Below are 18,337 nucleotides of genomic sequence, written 5' to 3' on the forward strand. Positions count from 1 at the left end.
TTTAATTGTGAGCTTCGAGGTTCTGGGCTGTAGTCTACATGTGCACACCTGTGCAGACGGATCATTCCCCAGCTCCACCAGACAGTGCGCTAGATGACCTGCCAGGTCAGTGTGTATGTCCTACCCTCCTCGTTTTATGGTCCCAAGTGGGTCATTTTTCAGTTCACTACATTGAATCTGTAGCCTGTGCTTCCTGTAACCGTCCATTTTTTGGAGAATGAAATTGCTCGTGAACTGCATTTGCCTGTAGGTCAGCTTCATAAGACCTACATCTCCTTCTGCTCTGGCCACAGATATTGGTACTTTGATAAAACGTGGGCCGTCCACTTTTCAGCCCTGACGTGCATGTCATGGTTACAAACTGCCTCAGACTGGCTTCCAGGAGACTTCCTCTCTAGAAGCAGACGTGGCTTCCGGGGCTGTTTCACATGCATTTTGGCACTGAACTTGCAAGAGCAAGAGTAGGGGGTTTGGCTTTGGTTTGCTTGCTTTATCTTGTGTGTTGGGTAATAGGTATAGAATTTGTCCATCTAACCAGTATTGACTGAGGCCCTACTATGTGCCAGGCGAGGTGCTTCCTTATACAGTGGAGGACAAACCAGCCACCAACCCTATTCTCGACCTTAGAGTGGAGAAGTCAGACAGCAGATAGTACACAAGTCACTGTAGTGAGGAGGGTAAGGAAGGAGTCATCTTAGAAAAGTGGTGAAGAATGACAGGGAGGGTTAGGGGTTGGAGGTGGGCCTCAAGGAAGGCTCCCCTGAAGACATGAAAAGGTGAACGCTGAGGGGAGAGAGGCCTGCCAGGCCCTGGGAGGATGGCCCCATGTGCAAGAGCCTGAAGTGTGCAAGAGGTTGATCTTGTGTAAAATGGATATTTTTAACAGTAACAGTCACTGCCCTTTATACACACACACGCACGCACGCACGCGCGCGCGCACGCACGGAAGTCAATAGAATGACGATCCTGACCAATTTTCTGTGCTAACTTGACCCCGTGCTCAGGGAGCTGCCCTTGTCAGTAGGCGCCGGCTGCTAAGGTGGACAGAGGGAGCTACAGGGTCATCTAATCCAGGTTGTTAAAGGCCCTCTTTGAGGGTCTGGGGCACATCTTGGCCTGTAGGTGGGTAGGAAGAGCTGACACAGTGACACAGCTTGGAGCGTTCCTGCTGCGGGGTGAACCCTCATGGTGGGCAGGGCTCCCCCTGCAGGCGGACTCAGCCCTGTGAGAAGCCTGTGCAGCCCCGCTCCTTCCTCCCCCTCCCCGGCTCCCTGCTGTGGAAGTTGGGGAAGGGAACCAGCAAGTCCCTCACAGGCTGACTGTCTGAGCAGCGCCACACACCTCCCTAAATATCAACCTCCAAGGCCTCTGGGGTCCTGCTGCCATATGCCTGTCCCCGCGAGGCCCCCAGGGCAGTTTAATTTCGGCCAGCCAAGCAGAGGCCCAGATCTGAGAATGAGGGACTGTTGTCCTGGGTTTTGGGGTATCCTATACCTGTGGAATTTCAGGGTCTGAGGTGTTGGTGTGGCCTTTACAGAATCAAGCAAGCTTTACAGTGATGAACTGTAGTCCTTCTACCCCATCAAATCCTGCAGCAGCCTTTTTTTTTTTTTAAAGATTTTTTTGATGTGGACCAATTTTTTTTTTAAGTCTTTATTGAATTTGTTACAATATTGCTTCTGCTTTATATTTTGGTTTTATGGCCAGGAGGCATGTGAGATCTTAGCTCCCCAACCAGGGATCGAACCCGCACCCCCTGCATTGGAAGGCGAAGTCTTAACCACTGGACCACCAGGGAAGTCCTGCCATTTTTTTCTCTTTTCATATTAAGGTATAACATAGCTAATCAAATGTACCAATTTTAAGTGTATAGTTCCATGAATTTTGTATCCTCCACTTGGACCAAAATGTAGGACACTTCTATCCCCTTAGAAAGTTCCCTCCTTTCAATCGTGTTCCGCTTCATACCCCCTCCCAGCAAAGGCAACTACTGTTCTGACTTTTGTCACCAAAGATTGGTTTTGCCTTTACTGGAACTTCATATGAACGGAATTGTGTACTGTGTTTTTTTTAATCCATCTTCATTCACACAACTTAGTATCTGTAAGATTCACTCATGTTGCATGTGTCAGTAGTTTTCTGGGTTTTTTTTAATTGCTGAGTAGGATTCCATTGTATGGATATACCATGATTTATTTACCCGTTCTCCTATTGATGGACATTTGCGCTGTTTCCAACTTACAGATATTATGAATATTGCTGCTATGAACGTTCCCATACAAGTCTTTTTGTGGATATACATTTTCATTTCTCTTGGATAAGTACCTAGGAGCGGGCTTTCTGAGTCAGTGGAGGTGATGTTTACCAGCCAGGATGTAGTTGAAGGTATATTTTCGTTCATGTTTGTTCTCAGTAGAAGATAAAAAGGCCAGTCATCGCCACTGCTGGGATGTGCCTTTTAGTGGGAGGGTTCCAGAGCTGAACATTCCCCTGAAGCTCAGAAAGAAGGCTGTTATTTACAGAGTTTAAGTGGAACCCTTTGAAACTGACGTTGCATTTGTAGTTACAGTTGTATTTTTTAACTTTGATCCAAGCAAGTCACTCCCAGTATTAGCCATTGTGAAAGGGCAAAGGAGAGGTTTGAACGAAAAAAAAAAGAAATCCTGGTGCAGATGTGGAAATCAAATTGCAGCTGGCCCCGTGGTTTTGGCCTTACGGTTTCTAGAAGGTGACCACGAAACATGAAAGTATGTCGAGCCTCCTGGCTACATGCAGGTTCCTGTAGGGCCTGAACTTCATATGGTTTCTCAATGCAGTGAGGGGGGCCAGAGGCCTCCCACTAGAACCGGTGCTTCCTGCCCTGTGCCTCCTGGCCTATAATTAAAGTTTCACTAGAGAGCGGTTATTTATCATTAGAACCTGGCAGCTGAAGTCGGTAGTGGTTTTCCCCCCCTTGTGGGTGTGGAGAGCAATTAAGAGGAGAAAATAAGAGAACTGACTGAGATAATGCCAACAAAATTAACGTTCTATGAAGGGATTTCTGGACCCTTTTCCTTTCTCAGGAAGAAAGCCCTCTCGAACTGTATTGACAACAGAAAGAAAGCCGACTTTGTGATATCTGTAGCTATCTCGATCTCGAGAGGATGTCTCTTGGATTGATCTCCGTGATACAGTGCCTATTCTTTTATTTACTTAATATTACAATCTAAGGACTCATAGAAAAGCCCCTCCTTCCGTTTCAGCGTCTCCCCAGGGTTGTGGGAATATATCTTAGAACTTAATTTTTCAGGACAGTATGAGATGCTGAGCAGGAGGGAATAGAAGACAGTAAAGGAAGATTAATCCAGGCTTCCGTGAGATTGGATTCTGCTTTCCCTCCATATCTCTTTTTCACTGAAAGCTGTCTGGATGACATGGGCACTTACCTGTCTGCAGGTGGATTTATTGAGATGCTAAAGCAGCTTGAGCCCAGGGGCCCCTCCCTCGCAATGCTCTTTCCAGGCCCCCAGGTTTCCAGATGCCTGAAGCTTATTCAGTTCGAGAGACCCTCTTTAAGAAAAGTAGTTCAGCGTTACAGAAACACCATTGCTGGGCCTCTCTGGAGATTCGAAGGGGCCCTGGAACTTCCCTGCCAGGCGCCTTCACAAACGCTGAGCAGTGGGGCTTTGAGACCTGCCAGCTTTTGATGTAAGTGTAAAAATAAAATGGCTTATTGCATCGTGGTGGGTTTTGTTTTCTGTTTTGGGTTTGCGTTTTGGGATTTGGGGTTTTTTTGGTATCAGTTTTATTAGATGAAATTCACATATCATACAATTCACCTCTTTTAAAGTGTACAATTCAATGGTTTTTAGTATATTCACAAAATTGTGCAACCATGACCACAGTCAATTTCAGGACATTTTCGTCATCCTCAAAAAGAGGCCCCCATACCCTTAAGAACCCACCCATCCTGTAAGCCCTAGGCAACCACCAGTGTACTTTCTGTCTCTATAGACTTGCCTGTTGTGGACATTTCATGAAGATGGAATCATACGCTATATGGTCTTTTGCGTCTGGCCTCTTTCATTTAGCATAATGCTTTCAAGGTTTATCCATGTGGTAGCATGCATCAGTATTGTGGGGGGTTTTAATCTTTTTTTTCTTGTAAAAATAATATGAAACGAAACTTTGCTTTCCATTTCAACCAAGAGGTAGCATCTGCTCCTGTTCTCTGTATTTGTCTCAAATTTTTGATTATCACTCTGTGGTTTTTAACATGACACTGCACACGCAGTTCATCAGCTCGCGCTCTGAGACCACCCTTTAAGAAACATGCTAAAAGTGCATCTAAATACTATCTGGGTGTGTGTGACCTCAGGGCCACGTCCACCCACTGTTATCTCAGGTGGGTGGAAACACTACTCCAGAAGTTCCTGTAGTACCAGGGAAACACTCGACACATGTCTGAAACCGTGAACGTGCTTTGCACAGCTGGCCAGTCCACATGGTGGTGTAATCCTGACACAAACGCGGCTTTCCCTGGGTGCCTCTCCTCGATTGCAAGCCATCTCATTTCAATGAGAGAACCTGAAGAGCTGCTCGCCTAAGGGAAGGGGCACAGGTTAGACCCGGGGTCCTGTGTTTGGAATCCGATGGGTAGAAATAGCAACAAATGCAGCCCCAGGCCGAGTGGTCTGTGCACTCGTTCCCGTAGTTTCCTTGTGATTTACAGCCCTCTCAGGAAAAAGGAATAAACATAGAACAGCCGACGCGCCCAGCTGTGTGTGGTGAGATAGATTTCATCAAGGGCCGCGGCTCTGCTTTCCTTAACGAGCAGATCACGTGTGCTTTCCGCTGCCCAGCTGGGCTCGGAGCCCCGTGGATGTCAGGCAAGTGCAATGGAGGCTGGCTGTTGGCACCGGAAAGAGCTGCAGACATCACTGCCTTGTATCCTCCGTTTCACAGGCCAGGTAAGCGAGGCTTAGAGAGGCCGCACACCTGCCCTGAGCTCCCTGCTGCCTCCTGGGTTTCAGGTAGCCCTGCCGCTGGAACCTGGCTCCTCTGGAATGTTCCTGCCCCCCAGGGGCCCCTCTGACCCAGAGGGGAGCAGCAGCAGAGTCGACAGCAAGCTCACATCAGTTCAGAGCTGCTCTAAGAGTCCCTAGGGAGATGTGAGCCCTGGAGGTGGGGACGAAAGGAAGGAGAGCCTTAACAGGCCCCGAGTGGAAGCACCTTTTATGTTGTTTCTGTGGGAATCAGACCATCAACCTGTCAGCTCTGAGCCCCTCGTTCTCCTCTAGCACTATTACTAGGGTGGACGCACCCCCAGCGCACACCTGCTGCCTCCCGCCCTCTCCTGTTGCACCCCAACCCCACCCTGGGAGGCCTTCCCTTTAGGGCATCCTGGTGGTGCCCTGGGCCAGAATGGGACCCAAGGTCAGCTCTGTGGAGGCTCCCTCCCTTCTCTCATGATGAGTCCAAGCCTTTGTTTGTTTGGGTAAAAAGCAAAGGGTGTCTCGGCGGCGCAGTAGACTCTTCCAGCTGGAGAACTAGGTTGTGGTCTTACCGTCGTTTCCTGTTATCTCAGAAGGGCTGTGTGGCATCAGCCCCCATGCTGGGCCTTTCCTAACTCTGCCTGCCTCTCTGGCGGGGCAGGCCGGGCAGGGCTCCTTTCTGAATTGCATCTCCTGGACCTTCTGCGTTTCGTTCGAATGGTCTCCTGCTCCCAGCTGACCTTCCTTCTTCTTTCTGCAGCTGTGCACACACAGCTTCCCTGTAGCCAGGCAGCTGCGAGAAAGTGCATTTAAGTGATCTCTCGCTCCACCCCACCCTGCGAATCACAGGCGCCAGGGATGGAGCTGCCCATCCCTCATGCAGCTGGGCCCAGCTGTTGGCCACTGCTGGGGCCGCAAGGACCCCTGCACTTGGCACATCCCATGGCCTGGAATTTAGTGGCACTGAGCACAGTGGTCACCCGGTCTGTACCAGACCAGTAGGGGACCACAGCCCATTTATTAGCACTTTGATTCATAGGGACGCACGCGCACTGGCAAAACCCGGCCGTTGTGAGCCTTTGTAAACCGTGCAGTTAGATTGATAGGGGACCTGGAACAAAGCATGGGCCTCCCGTTTCACTCATTCTCTCTCGAGCCAGAACGAAGGGGTGGCTGGGGGCCCACTGTGACCCGCGCCTGCAGCTCAGCCTCCCAGTACTGCCACCTCGGCTCACCCTCCGTCACTGGAAAGAGGACAATGGTCTCTCGGGGTTGGGGAGGGAGGGAGGTCCAGCCTCTAAAGGATGTCGTAAGGCTCCCTCGAGACAGATAGGACCATGCAGAGGAGTCGTGGCAGCTATGTTCCAGAAAGTGTTTCCTAGAGGGAACCAGAGCTGACGGCAGTGAGGACTGTCATCCCTCTGGACTCTACCTGAAGGGCCGTCCTGGGCTCAGGGCTATTCTTCCCATACTTGGCGCCTGGCCGATCTGAAGGCTCCAGGTGCAGCGTGCGTGCAGGGCCCCGTCTGAGCAAGGGCCTGGGAGCAGATTGTCGCTTTGGGGGGTCCACCCATTCAGCCACCCTGATCGCGTGCCCCGAGCAGCTGAGCACGAGCAGCCCGTACATCTGGTGCCCTGCAGCCACCATCATAAAGCACGTGACGGAGAAGCCGGATGAAGAAATGGAGGCACAGAGAGTTTAGGCCGCCTGCACTAGTGCCCAGACGCTGAGTGGTCGAGCTGGGGTCTAAACCCAGGCATCTGGCTCCAGAGTCTGGATCCTCCCCACTGAGCTGCAGCTCAGAGAAGCAGAGATGAGAGCAAGAGTGAGCCAGAGCCATCTGGAGGTGGAGGAGGTGGGGGCAGAAGAGATGTGCTCCCTCAGACCAAGGTCAAGGCCAGAACCAGCTGCCTGGGGCAGAGTGGGGCCTCACAGGCAGGGGCGACGCTGCATCCGGCCTGGGATGGAGGGCTGAGATCAGAGTACAGCGAGGCTGCACAGCAGCTCCATCACAAGCGACACCACTGCTGTGGGTGGAGTTGTGTACCCCAAGAAGATTGGCTCAAGTCCTAACCCCAGTGTCTGAGGATGTGACCTTATTTGGCAGTGGGGTGTTTGCAGAGGTAAATTAGTTAAGATGAGGTCGTACTGGAGCAACGTGGGCCCTAGCCCGATAGGACTGGTGTCCTTCTAAGAAGACAGAGACACAGAGAGAAGAAGGCCATGTGAACACAGACACGGAGAGAGCACTGTGTGGAGGCAGGGATTGGAATGATGCATGTGCAAGCCAGGGACCACCTGGGACTACCAGACGCTGGGAGGAAGCAAGGGAGAGTTTCAGAGAGACCGTGGCCCTGCTGAGGCCTTGATCTTGGATTTCCAGCATGCAGAACTGTGAGAAAATAAATTTCTGTTGTTTAAGACGTGAAGTCTATGGTACTTTGTTACAGCAGCCACTGGACACTGATGCAACCACTTTTGTGTTCTGAGGCTCTCAGACTGACATCCGAGATCTGCCACCATCCTCCTGCCGTCTTGAATCTTTGCAGCATTTCTTTGCCCCAGAAGCCAACCTACCTCACCCCCCAAAATATATGTAAGCAAGTGAACTAGAATGACTGTTATTGGGCACCTGCCTCAGGTCCAGGCATAGCAAGCCTTCAGCAGTCAGCATGCACAGCCTCTTTCCCCGGATGCCCTTGGATTTCCTGACGCTGCAACCCCCTAGGAATGCGGGCCCAGCTGGCTTGTGTCCGTCCTGTACCTTCCCCAGTGGAGCCACCCTCCCTCTGCCACACCGCCCTGGAGGACAGGGCTGCTGGCCACTTGGAGGTCAGGAAATGGGGGGCCTTGACAGAAAGATGGAAGTTTGCAGAGACTGTCTCACCCCCAAAATGTACTATATCTAGTTGAGGAAAGACAGTAGCCAGGTGATGGCCAAATAGATCAGTAAATGGAGGATCAGACTGCCAGCCAGTCTTCTGCCCGGTGCGGGGAGCAGTCACCAGGACATGGCCCTGTGGCTGGAAACCCCTCACAGAAGGCATCACAGAGTGCCACCTCTGTACCTCCAGGTGGCAGAGCTGGGGTTCAGAGGAATTCTGCCACTTAGAACGTGAACTTGAGGGCTTGGCCACGTGCAGCCCTCGCTGGGGGCCAGGTGCTGAGCCAAGGGTCTCATAGCATCAGCTCACTGGCCCTCCTTCTCCACCCCTCTCCAGGGTCCAGCATGGAAACAAATATAGCTCTCCACTCCTCCTGCTGCCAGGAAAAGTAGGTCCCAGCTCCGTATCCCAAGAGCTAGGATGAGGCTACTCATAAAAATAAGAGTCTCTCCTGCAAGGTCTGGGCTTGGGGGTGGCCGGAGCCCTCCTTGCCCCACCTCCAGGGCTGCAAGCTGAGCTGGGTTGTTGGTGCTCACGGGGCCCTTCTAAAGCTAGGACTGGTCAGGAAGTGGCGTGGGAGGACCCCAGTGCGGTGAACTGATGACATCGGTGCCTTTAGGGGAAGCAGAGCTCTGCCCTATCCCACATCCCCCCAGTAAGGTCCTGTTACAGTGGCAGTAAATGCCATCAGTGAAAACAGCGTGTGCGTAAGTTATGGTTCAGTTACGAAGCACAGCATCCACTCGAGCTAGTTTAAGAAGAAAGGCATTTTCTTCCAGGGCACCAAACAGCGTATAGAGTCACTGGGGAGGCTGGCGAAACAGCCTAGGTTGGGGTTTCCGGAATGATCCCAAAACCACACTGCAGAACCAGGTCACTAGGGGCATCTGCACTGGCTGTCAGCTCTGGATGTGACAGTATTGCCACCTCCATGGTCAGGAAGCTGCCACTGCTGCTGGATCCAGACCCATGCTGCCCTACTGTGGTCTACACCCGCAAAATGGAAACTGGGACTCTAGGGCTCCTGTGGCAACTCTTCTTGGTGGCAGAAACAACAGAAGCCCAGCCTCTGCTTCAGCTCTGCTTTCTGACACCAGCGCATGGGATAGGAAGAACTGGAATTGTATTTGGAATCCTAGCTGCAAAGAAGTCGGGGAGTACAGCAAGGCATCCCAGAAGGGGGTTGGCTATCCAAGCCATAGTGTATAGTAAAGGTGAATCACTGGGGTTTAGGGAAGATGATCCTACAGAAGTAGCATTGCAGCCTAGGCAAGGAGGATCTGATTCTCATAAAAATCACCTGGGCAAGATCACGGTGCAGAGAGCACGTCGCCAGGACACATGGCAACTACCAGATGGGTGTGTCCTGGGTCAGCTGAGGGACAGCCTTCCTGATTGGGCTGGAAAGACCACAGCTCCGAGGTGGAAGTCACAGCATTGCACCCACCGAGTCCACCTCCACCCAGAAGTGGAAAAGCTCTGCACAAGCTTGGTGGAATCGTGTGCGTTAAAAGGACTGTGGTTTGCCTTTCTTAGCCAGAGAAGCAAAGAAGGTCCCGCCGAGATCAGTGTGAATTTGGACGTGCAGGCTCTTTGCCTGCTCTTGGTTATAAAAGTGACACCAGAGACATTCCATGTGCCTGTTCTGAAACCGTGTCCAAGCAAACGTCTTCTGAATGGGGGTGTTCACAGAAAGCCACCAACTTTTGTTAGAGCTGCTGAGGAGACCTTGGACGTGTCTTCTGGAAAAGGCCAGGCACTCGCCTGAGAAGAGGCTGGCGGTAGCTGTCCACGGGAACCGGCCTTCTCATCACAGTGTGTGGTTTCTTCTTTCTCTGGCTTTGCCTGACAAAGGTTACTGCCCGTAACCAGCCAGGAGGGGCATCCCACGTTGTTGCAGCCCTTGGAAAGTATGTTCCTGAGGAGGTGGGGTAAGAGTACTCTGGTGAGATCCAGCCAGACTGAGTTGTTTTGGTTTTTTTTAATTTGGAGTATAGTTGATTTACAACGTTGTATTAGTGTCAGGTGTACAGCAAAGAGAATCAGTTATGTATATACCTATATCCACTCTTTTTTAAATTTTCCCGTATAGGCCATTACAGAGTATTGAGTAGAGTTCCCTGTGCTATACAGCAGGTCCTTATTAGTTATCTTTTATATATATAGTAGTGTGTATATGTCAATCCCAGTCTCCCAATTTATCCCTCCCCACTAGACTGAGTTTAATTCAGAGTTAATAGTGTAAGGCACAGAGAAGGAAGGGAGATCAGGGTACGCAGAGAGAGCTCGAAGGAGCCGGTCTTTCAGGATGAATGGAATTGGGAAGGGCAAGGGGAGGAGGAGGAACTCAGGATTCATGGGACTGTTAATAATAGCCAACATTACATACCTACAGTGGAATATTACCCAGCCTTAGAAAGGGAAGGAATTCTAAAACATGCTACAACATGGATAAACCTTGAGGACATTATGCGTGGTGAAATAAGCCAGACACAGAAGGACAAATACTGTGTGATTCCACTTCTATGAGGAGTAGTCAAATTCAGAGAGACAGAAAATAGAATGGTGGTTTTCAGGAGGAGCTGGGGGGAGAGAATGGGGAGTTAGCGTTTAATCGGGACAGAGTTTCAGATTTGCAAGATGACAACAGTTCTAGAGGTGGATGGTGGTAATGGTTGTACGATATGGTGAATGTACTTAATGCCACTGAACTGCACACTTAAAAACAGTAAAAATGGACTTCCCTGGTGGCGCAGTGGTTAAGAATCTGCCTGCCAATGCAGGGGACACGGGGTAGAGCCCTGGTCCAGGAAGATCCCACATGCCGTGGAGCAACTAAGCCCGTGCGCCACAACTCCTGAGCCTGTGCTCTAGAGCCCGCGAGCCACAACTGCTGAAGCCCACATGCTTACAGCCTGCGCTCTGCAACAAGAGAAGCCACCGATGAGAAGCCCACGCAACGCAACGAAGAGTAGCCCCCGTTCGCCACAACTAGAGAAAGCCTGCGCGCAGCAACAAAGACCCAACACAGCCACAAATAAATTAATTAATTAATTATTTTTTTAAAAAGGTAAAAATGGTCAATTTTATGTCATGGGTATTTTCCCACAATTAAAAAAATAAAAAACCAGTAGCCAACATTTATTGAGCACTTGCTGTATACCAAGCACCGCACAGAGCACTTCTGACGTAGTTCTCCAAATAGCCGTATGAGGTAGGCGCCGTTGCTGTTTGCATTTTACAGATGTGGAATCTGAAGTTTGGGGTCATTAAATAAATACACCTCTCACAGCCAGATGACTTACGATGGTCGTGAGGATTGTACCCAGATCTGCGAGGGTCCAGATATCACACTCTGTGAACAACAGGCTGAAACACGGGCACTAAGAGGCACAGACTCCTGACGATTTCTAAGTGTTGCCCTGCTGATGGACGGGGTTTGGCTTCCATCCACCTGCAGAGGCCCTGCCCGTCAGGCTCCTGCCTCCAGCAGAGCCCTTGAGGTGGCCCTCATCTGAGTTCCCTGTTGCTGGTGGTGCAGGGTGTTAGAAGTTGGCTCTAACTTGCACGTGATTACTCCCATGACCAGTATTTTAAGGAGTGAGCTGTGTCGCCCCATCTGTTTCAGACCACGGTGATCGACTACGTGAAGCCCTCGGATCTCAAGAAGGACATGAATGAGACCTTCAAGGAGAAGTTTCCTCACATTAAGTTAACACTCAGCAAAATAAGGAGGTATGTGGGGATGAACACCCACCTGAACTTTCCCCCAGGCCCCTCTCCCAGCACGCACTGAGCTCGTGCTTTGTACGGGGGGGTCTTCTGTTGTTCTGGGGAAGTGAAACATGGTCACATTCAGCTAAAAGAGGCTCGTCCGGTGCTGGCTGACTGGTGCCCACATGTGAGTGAGCCAAGGCAGGCAGGACAGAGGCAGAGCCCTTGACACAAGCTGACAAGGATCTGGAGTGCGGTTCCTTATGAAAGAATCATTTCATACTATCTGTGGCTTACAGTTCAGTAAGATTTATGTTATGGAAAACTGAGAATAGGAAACATTCAGTTCCCTGCGTTCTCAAATGCAGGCAAAACAGAACAGAATTGGTATCAGAGGGTTTGAGATAACTCTTTACCCACAACCGTCTGCCCAGAGGTGACAGCCAAGCCCTATATGTAAGCAGTCAGCAAAACGGCCAAAGCAAAATCAGGCCCAAATTTCCCCTGCAGCTGATTGGATCGACCTTGTGGTGACCCACATCTTCCGGCCCAGTAATCGAGAGGACTGGCCCTGCTGGGCTGGAGAGAAGCTGACTTGTGTTGTGTCTGAGTGCCAGGACAGCAAGATTTCAGGGCGTGTGTGTGTGTGTGTGTGTGTAGTAATGGAGGCTAGGCTATACACGTAGTGTTGGAACACGTGCTAGCATTCATACATTTATGTACGAATGTAATTCATACATAAATGTAATTTAGGATTATGCCCAATCCTGATTTGATTCTCGCACGTTCCTAGCCAAAGAGGTGAGAAAAATTAAGTATTCGTATTTTGTCTGTTGGTTGGGCAGCTTTCCTAAGTAGGCTGTTTGCTGCACTCTTAGTCTAACCCCTCTTCGGCCATAGTTAGTGGCCATAAGCGATCTTCGGCAGAGCTGATGCCAAGTACCTAATTTATCCGAGTAACTGTCTCTCTGGAATGACCTTAGTTTCCCTCTGTCACTGTGGGCAGCTCTACTCCTAGTTTCCGGACCCTCACCTATCCACTTGGGCTCAACATGGTCCCATCTGGACGTGGTCTGTACAGCTTGACCAACAGAGAAGGGCTTGAAGTCCCAGCGACTTAAGTCTGTTGGCCACATATAACGTAACTTTCTCACTCATAGGGATTTAATCCCATTCCACGTCGCCCTTCTGGAAATGAAACAGAAAATGCTTTCAAGACAGGGCAGTCTTTTTCTTTAGGGTCACTCGAAACTCCAAGTTCTGATAAGACTCTTCCCTCCCTCCCGTCTTTTTCTAGCCTGAAGCGAGAGATGCGGAAGCTTGCCCAGGAGGACTGTGGCCTTGAGGAGCCCACGGTGGCCATGGCATTTGTCTACTTTGAGAAGCTCGCCCTCAAGGGAAAGCTAAACAAACACAACCGGAAGCTTTGTGCCGGGGCGTGCGTGCTCTTAGCAGCCAAAATTGGAAGCGACCTCAAAAAACATGAAGTCAAGCATTTAATTGACGTAAGTGGGCTGAATTCTGATTGGCTGGTTGGGGGGGCGGGGCATGCACTCCAGGCCAGCGTTGGTCTCAGAAGAGCCTGGTTGGAGACTTCCGAGCCTTAGTACCAGCTAAGGGACCAGGGCTGTGAGGTTGGCCCTTCCACGGCAGATGTCAGACCCCACATCTCGGGCTGTCTTAGAACGGAGGGATAGGCCACTCTGATGAGACTGAAGATCCCCAGTATTGGGTCTGGCCATAAAATACGCTTTCAGGCACCATGAGGGTGAGCTTATTCTCCAAGCCCCAGAAGCCACTGTAATAGCCAGGGGTCTTGCGGGTGGTGTGACCTGCAGAACATCCGTCAGACACACCTTGGCTTCCTGTGGCCTCGGCTGCTTTGGGGAAGGGCGTGGGCCTGGCTGAGTGGTATCTCCTTCCTTTTAAAATAGAGCCCCTTGGGGTTCCCTGGTTGTCCAGTGGTTCAGACTCTGTGCTCCCAATGCAGGGGGCCCAAGTTCAATCCCTGGTCAGGGAACCAGATCACACATGCCACAACTAAAGACCCAGTGTAGCCAAATAAATAAATAATTTTAAAAAATAAAAATTAAAGTAGAGCCCCTTAAGGCAAGGAAACACTGATCTTCTTGGACAGATACAAGAATGCCTGTTTTTAAAATTCAGTGTATTCTGGGAATTCCCTGGCAGTCCAGTGGTTAGGACGCCGCACTTTCACTGCCAAGGGCCTGGGCTCAATCCCTGGTCAGAGAACTAAGATCCCACAAGCTGCGCGGCGCAGACAAAAAAAAAAAAAAAAATCAGTGTATTCATAGAAAACTTGAGATACAATAAAGCCAACAGATCAGGAGATTCCTCAAAATTTCCTACCTTTTTAAGGCTGAATAATGTTCCACTGCATGTATACACCACATTTCGTTTATCCATTCATCCATCCATGGAAGAAATGGTACAGAATCGTCTAATTTGTGTAGTAAACACTTTTAGGACCATGATTTGGATACCAAATCTGAGCTGAGAATCAATAGGTTTACGTAGATAATAGCTGAACTAATGAATCTTTACAAGTGTGCTGTTACACACATTTCATAGTTGAGAAATATATCATCCAGCAATGCTGATAGTACCAATGCAGGATATAAGAGTAACGATCGGACAGGCCGTTTGCAGTAGCAATTAACTGAACGCGAGATCCCAGCCCAGTTATAATCTGAAAGTAGTCGCCGACTACTCTGCTGTTGAGATTTTTTGTGTTTTTAATTAAGCCAAAAGCTAAGTTTAAGCCAAAGCAGAATGTACTCTAGCAAAGATGAGGCCCTTCCTACCCACGCTCACCCTGATTGTTCTCCATTCCTACTCCGGCAGCAGCTGGACCAAGAGGCAGTGCAGGAGGGGAGCCCCTGGGCGTGGGCTCAGCCCAGTCAGATCCACACAGGCCGTGTAATGCTCTGAAAGTGAGGCAGCCTCGCCAGGACTTGGTCCTCGAGCATAAAATGCAAGGACCAAACTACACATGACCAGCTCCCCCAATCCTAAACCTTCCACGTGGATATTGTTGTTATAGGTGATTTGCTATGGTTTTAGTCTTACCTCTAAGCCTGAATAACCTAGTTGTAACAGGTACAGTTTGGGTCTCAGCTGAGTCTGACTCTCAGCATTTCAATTTGCTGCCCATGTCACCTTAGACAAATTCTTAACCTCTTGACCCCATTTACCCATCTGTAAAATGGAGATAAATGTAACACTGATCGTGTAAGATTATCAAGAGATTCATGAAGTCACGGGATGTATCTCAGGCTCCCGGCAGACTGTGGGTCCTCAGGGAGGTAGGAGTCCTTTTCCATCAGGACTGAGAGCAGGAAACACAGCTGATGCCTCCGTTTCTTCCTCCACAGTCTTGCCCATAACGGGTTTCTCTGTAAACCCTCTCTGGCTGATGGATACAGAGGTTACACGTGGAGAAAACCTAGGATTTTTATTTCAAAGCTAAAAGGCTTTTGGTTTCCTTTATTTCTGTTGCAGAAGCTGGAAGAGAAGTTCCGGCTGAATAGACGAGAACTGATTGCCTTTGAGTTCCCGGTGTTGGTGGCCTTGGAATTTGCCCTTCATCTGCCGGAGCACGAAGTCATGCCCCACTACAGACGCCTGGTACAGAGCTCCTAGCACAGGCCTCCTAGGAGGGCCGGGACCACTTCCCCTGAGCTCACTGGGGCAGCGCGTACTACTGGAAATACAAAAATAGAACTCAACACAGCAAACTTTTCTCCACTCGACATGTTTTTGTGTAGAAGCAGTACCAGAAACTTTTCAGGGAGTCTTCCATCTGGCCAGCCGAGATGGGCTGTGAACCATTTACTGCTCAGCCAGGAAGGGGAGACCCGAGCAGAAGATGGCTCTCCCAGCTCCCCACTCACCAGATTTCCTAGCTGGCCTCACCCAGACTTCCTCGCGACCACACGCAGACCTGGCAGGCATGGTCCAGGGCCTTCTCTCCAGCCCTGTTCCAACTCGGAGTGCAAAGTTCTAGAGCAGATTGGGGACGAGAATTTGCAGAAGTTGGGAGAGAGCTTCTAAAAGATACCCTCAGTGTGTCAAAAGAGCGTGCCAATCTATTTTTGTATCCGCTGTTGGAAGTGCACTTTCCTCTGGAGCGTGTGGCTGAGTGTGAGTGTGTTTGAGAGATGTCACATCAGGCCTCCACCCACAGAGCCAGCCCCACCCTCTGCAGAACAGACCTCAGCCTGGGGTCAGGAGCCAGGCTGACCCTCGGCAATTATTTCTACCTAATCTCTGGATAACAGTCACTCTGTCCGTACCAGGTGGACAGCTTCTGCCCTTAGAAAATGACATTGTTTCTGTTACTGCTCCTACCACCCATGGGACAAAGACAAGCTCTCACTCAGATGGGCTGCGTGGAAGGGTGTGGCATGTGACGTTCTATACCTTTCCGCCATCGCGTCCTGCGTGTACACGAACCTTCACACTTTCCCTGCTGTGGCGATGGCGGGGTCGGGATCCATGTGTGTGTTCCTGTGCTCTATGTTAGAGTGCATCACAGGCACATTTATTGTGCTACCTATGTATCTACCTGTCTATATAAAGCGTTTTATAAAATCCAGATTAGGGGTAAGACGCATGATGGGTGTTTTGAGGTTTTTGACAGTTGGGACAAACCGTATCTTGACTGAGGCTGAGTCAATCGAAGAGGCAACAGCTCTTAGCATCACCGTGTCCCCAGGGCTGTCAGTGCAGAGTTTTCATTGCTACTTGTACCGATTCACGGGGACGACCTGCATGGAGACACCTCATCGCTCTGTGCCCTCGTAGCTGCCGGAGAGAGGCGCCCATTGTGGTTCACCAGACGGAAGGAAGCCTGTGGCCCTGTAAAGAGAGAATTAAAAGATTTTATTGTTTCTATATCCACGTATGTGTATGTGTAGACGTGTGACGTCTCACCAATCACCCTCGCCCTGCATTACAGTTCCTCTGCCACCATCCCCGCCTCGGTTTGACACACAGATTCGGAGCTTTGCAATCACCCCAGAGAAGTGGCGACGGGGTACCGGGCTTTAGTCAGCAGAGCTTGAAAGAATCTGACAGTCACAGGTTGGAGGAATTCAAGGAGTGGCCAGGGGTAGAGCAAACAGGACCCAGAGTAACAGAGTTTAGTCATAAATATTTTGCTAACAAATTTCCTTAGCTGGATTCAGTCGTGAGATGATTTTGTTGAGGGGTATGATGAACGTGATCTCTTGGGCTTGATAGATTACTATTTCTGGGACACCTACTGTTTATGAGGCAAATTGGGAAAGAAACAGGAAGTGTTCAGAATGTCTCCATCACCTGAATATAACCCGCCCTTGACCTTCCTCTGCTGGTGTCTGTCACCTGCTTCTCCCTGATGAGCCCTCTGGTTCCCAGCCCACTCAGCTCCCCGGTGAGGGCCTGGTGGGTGGAAAGCCTCTCAGAGATGCGAGGCCACTGGCATCTAGAAATTGTAGCTCCCCGCCACCCATCTGCCTTGAGTCTCCCGCCAAGCTCAGGGGACATCCTATAGGTGACACGGGCCACCGGCCCAGATGTGCAGAGGGCAACACCCTGCATCGTGCCTGTGTCTTAAAACCAGGCTCAGGTTCTTGGGTTTGGGGCAGTTTGGTTTGGGGCATTTATGAGGTGGACTTAAGAAGTTGTGTGTCCATTTTGTTAAGACAATTTAAACATCTGTTTTGACCTGTGGGTTTGTTAAGTGGGGAGTTTATGGGTTTTAATTCAGTTGGGAAGGAGGCTGAGAATGAAAGATTCTGTCCAGAGCTCTCCTTTACCTTGTCCATCACATGAGCTTTCCGAAGGAAAAGGGGAATGAGGCGGCGGCCAGGGCTCCAAGGTCACTGCCGGCGCCTCCTGGAATGTGGTGACTGCCAGTCACTTCCCAGACTCGGGCTTTGGCAAGGAGTCGTGGAGGCAGCCTGTGCCTGTGTGGAGAGAAGGCGGCCGCTCAGCAGACTGTTCTAGAAGACCCCGAGGCTCTGCCCTTCCACCGTCCACCACAGCGGCAGGCTTGGACCCCTTGCAAGCCCTGCTCCCTCTTGGGCTGCCTGAAGGCTCTGCAGTTCTCAAGGCCAAGGGTCTGGGGAAGCCCACGCTCCTCGGGATGGCAGGAGCCGCCCCACCTGACTTGGTTTCCCCAGACTGGCCTGGCGGACCGGGGGTGTCTCTCCTCTGGTGCCCTGACTGTGAGGTCAGGTTAGAGATGGAAAGCAAGGAGCAGCCGGCCTGGTGGCAGCTGCCCTGTCCCCAAGCAGTGGGCCCGCTGTGCGCCCTGCCCGGGCAGGATCAGTCCCCGTCCCCCAAAGGCCTGGAGGCCTCAGGCCAGTGACAGTAGAGGTCACTCCTTTCCCTTCTTTCCCCCCAATCAAACCTGCATTAAAGCAGGAAATCCACACCAAAGGCAAAGCTGTTTGTTTTCCTTGGTTTTTTTCTCCTGACCCAAACTTCCTCTATTCTTTTGGCGGCCCACCCAGCACACCCATTCTGGGCCTCCCCGTACTCCACACAGACCACTGCGTGCCACGGGCCCCTCCGTTCCCGCAGCAGCACACAGGTCTGTTCATCGCCCTACCACTGAACTCTTTCTTAGACGTTTCCGGTTCCGTGCAGAACGGCCGGCCTTTTTGCCTCCGTTGCAATCTGCCTGTGCCGAGGAGGGGTAGGCTGGAACAAAGCAATGTGAGCCAGGTAGTTTTGTTACCTGTTCATTGTTTTCT

At 50.7% G+C, this 18,337-nt stretch overlaps 1 protein-coding gene across 1 annotated transcript in view; it reads left to right on the plus strand.

Annotated features, from left to right (window-relative positions):
* Positions 1-16,488, plus strand: part of CABLES1 (Cdk5 and Abl enzyme substrate 1) — a gene marked incomplete at its 5' end in the record, with an annotated part of 105,302 nt that extends 88,814 nt beyond the window's left edge. Inside the window, 3 exons of the mRNA XM_082667663.1 lie at positions 11,488-11,594; positions 12,871-13,078; positions 15,096-16,488. Of these exons, the coding sequence (XP_082523789.1) occupies positions 11,488-11,594; positions 12,871-13,078; positions 15,096-15,236 (456 nt within the window). The 3' untranslated portion in view covers positions 15,237-16,488. The remainder of the gene's footprint in view (positions 1-11,487; positions 11,595-12,870; positions 13,079-15,095) is intronic.
* Positions 16,489-18,337: the final 1,849 nt, after the last annotated feature.

Source organism: Grampus griseus (genome assembly GCF_964374135.1).
Source record: "Grampus griseus genome assembly, chromosome: 12".
NCBI classification, from domain to species: Eukaryota; Metazoa; Chordata; class Mammalia; order Artiodactyla; family Delphinidae; genus Grampus; species Grampus griseus.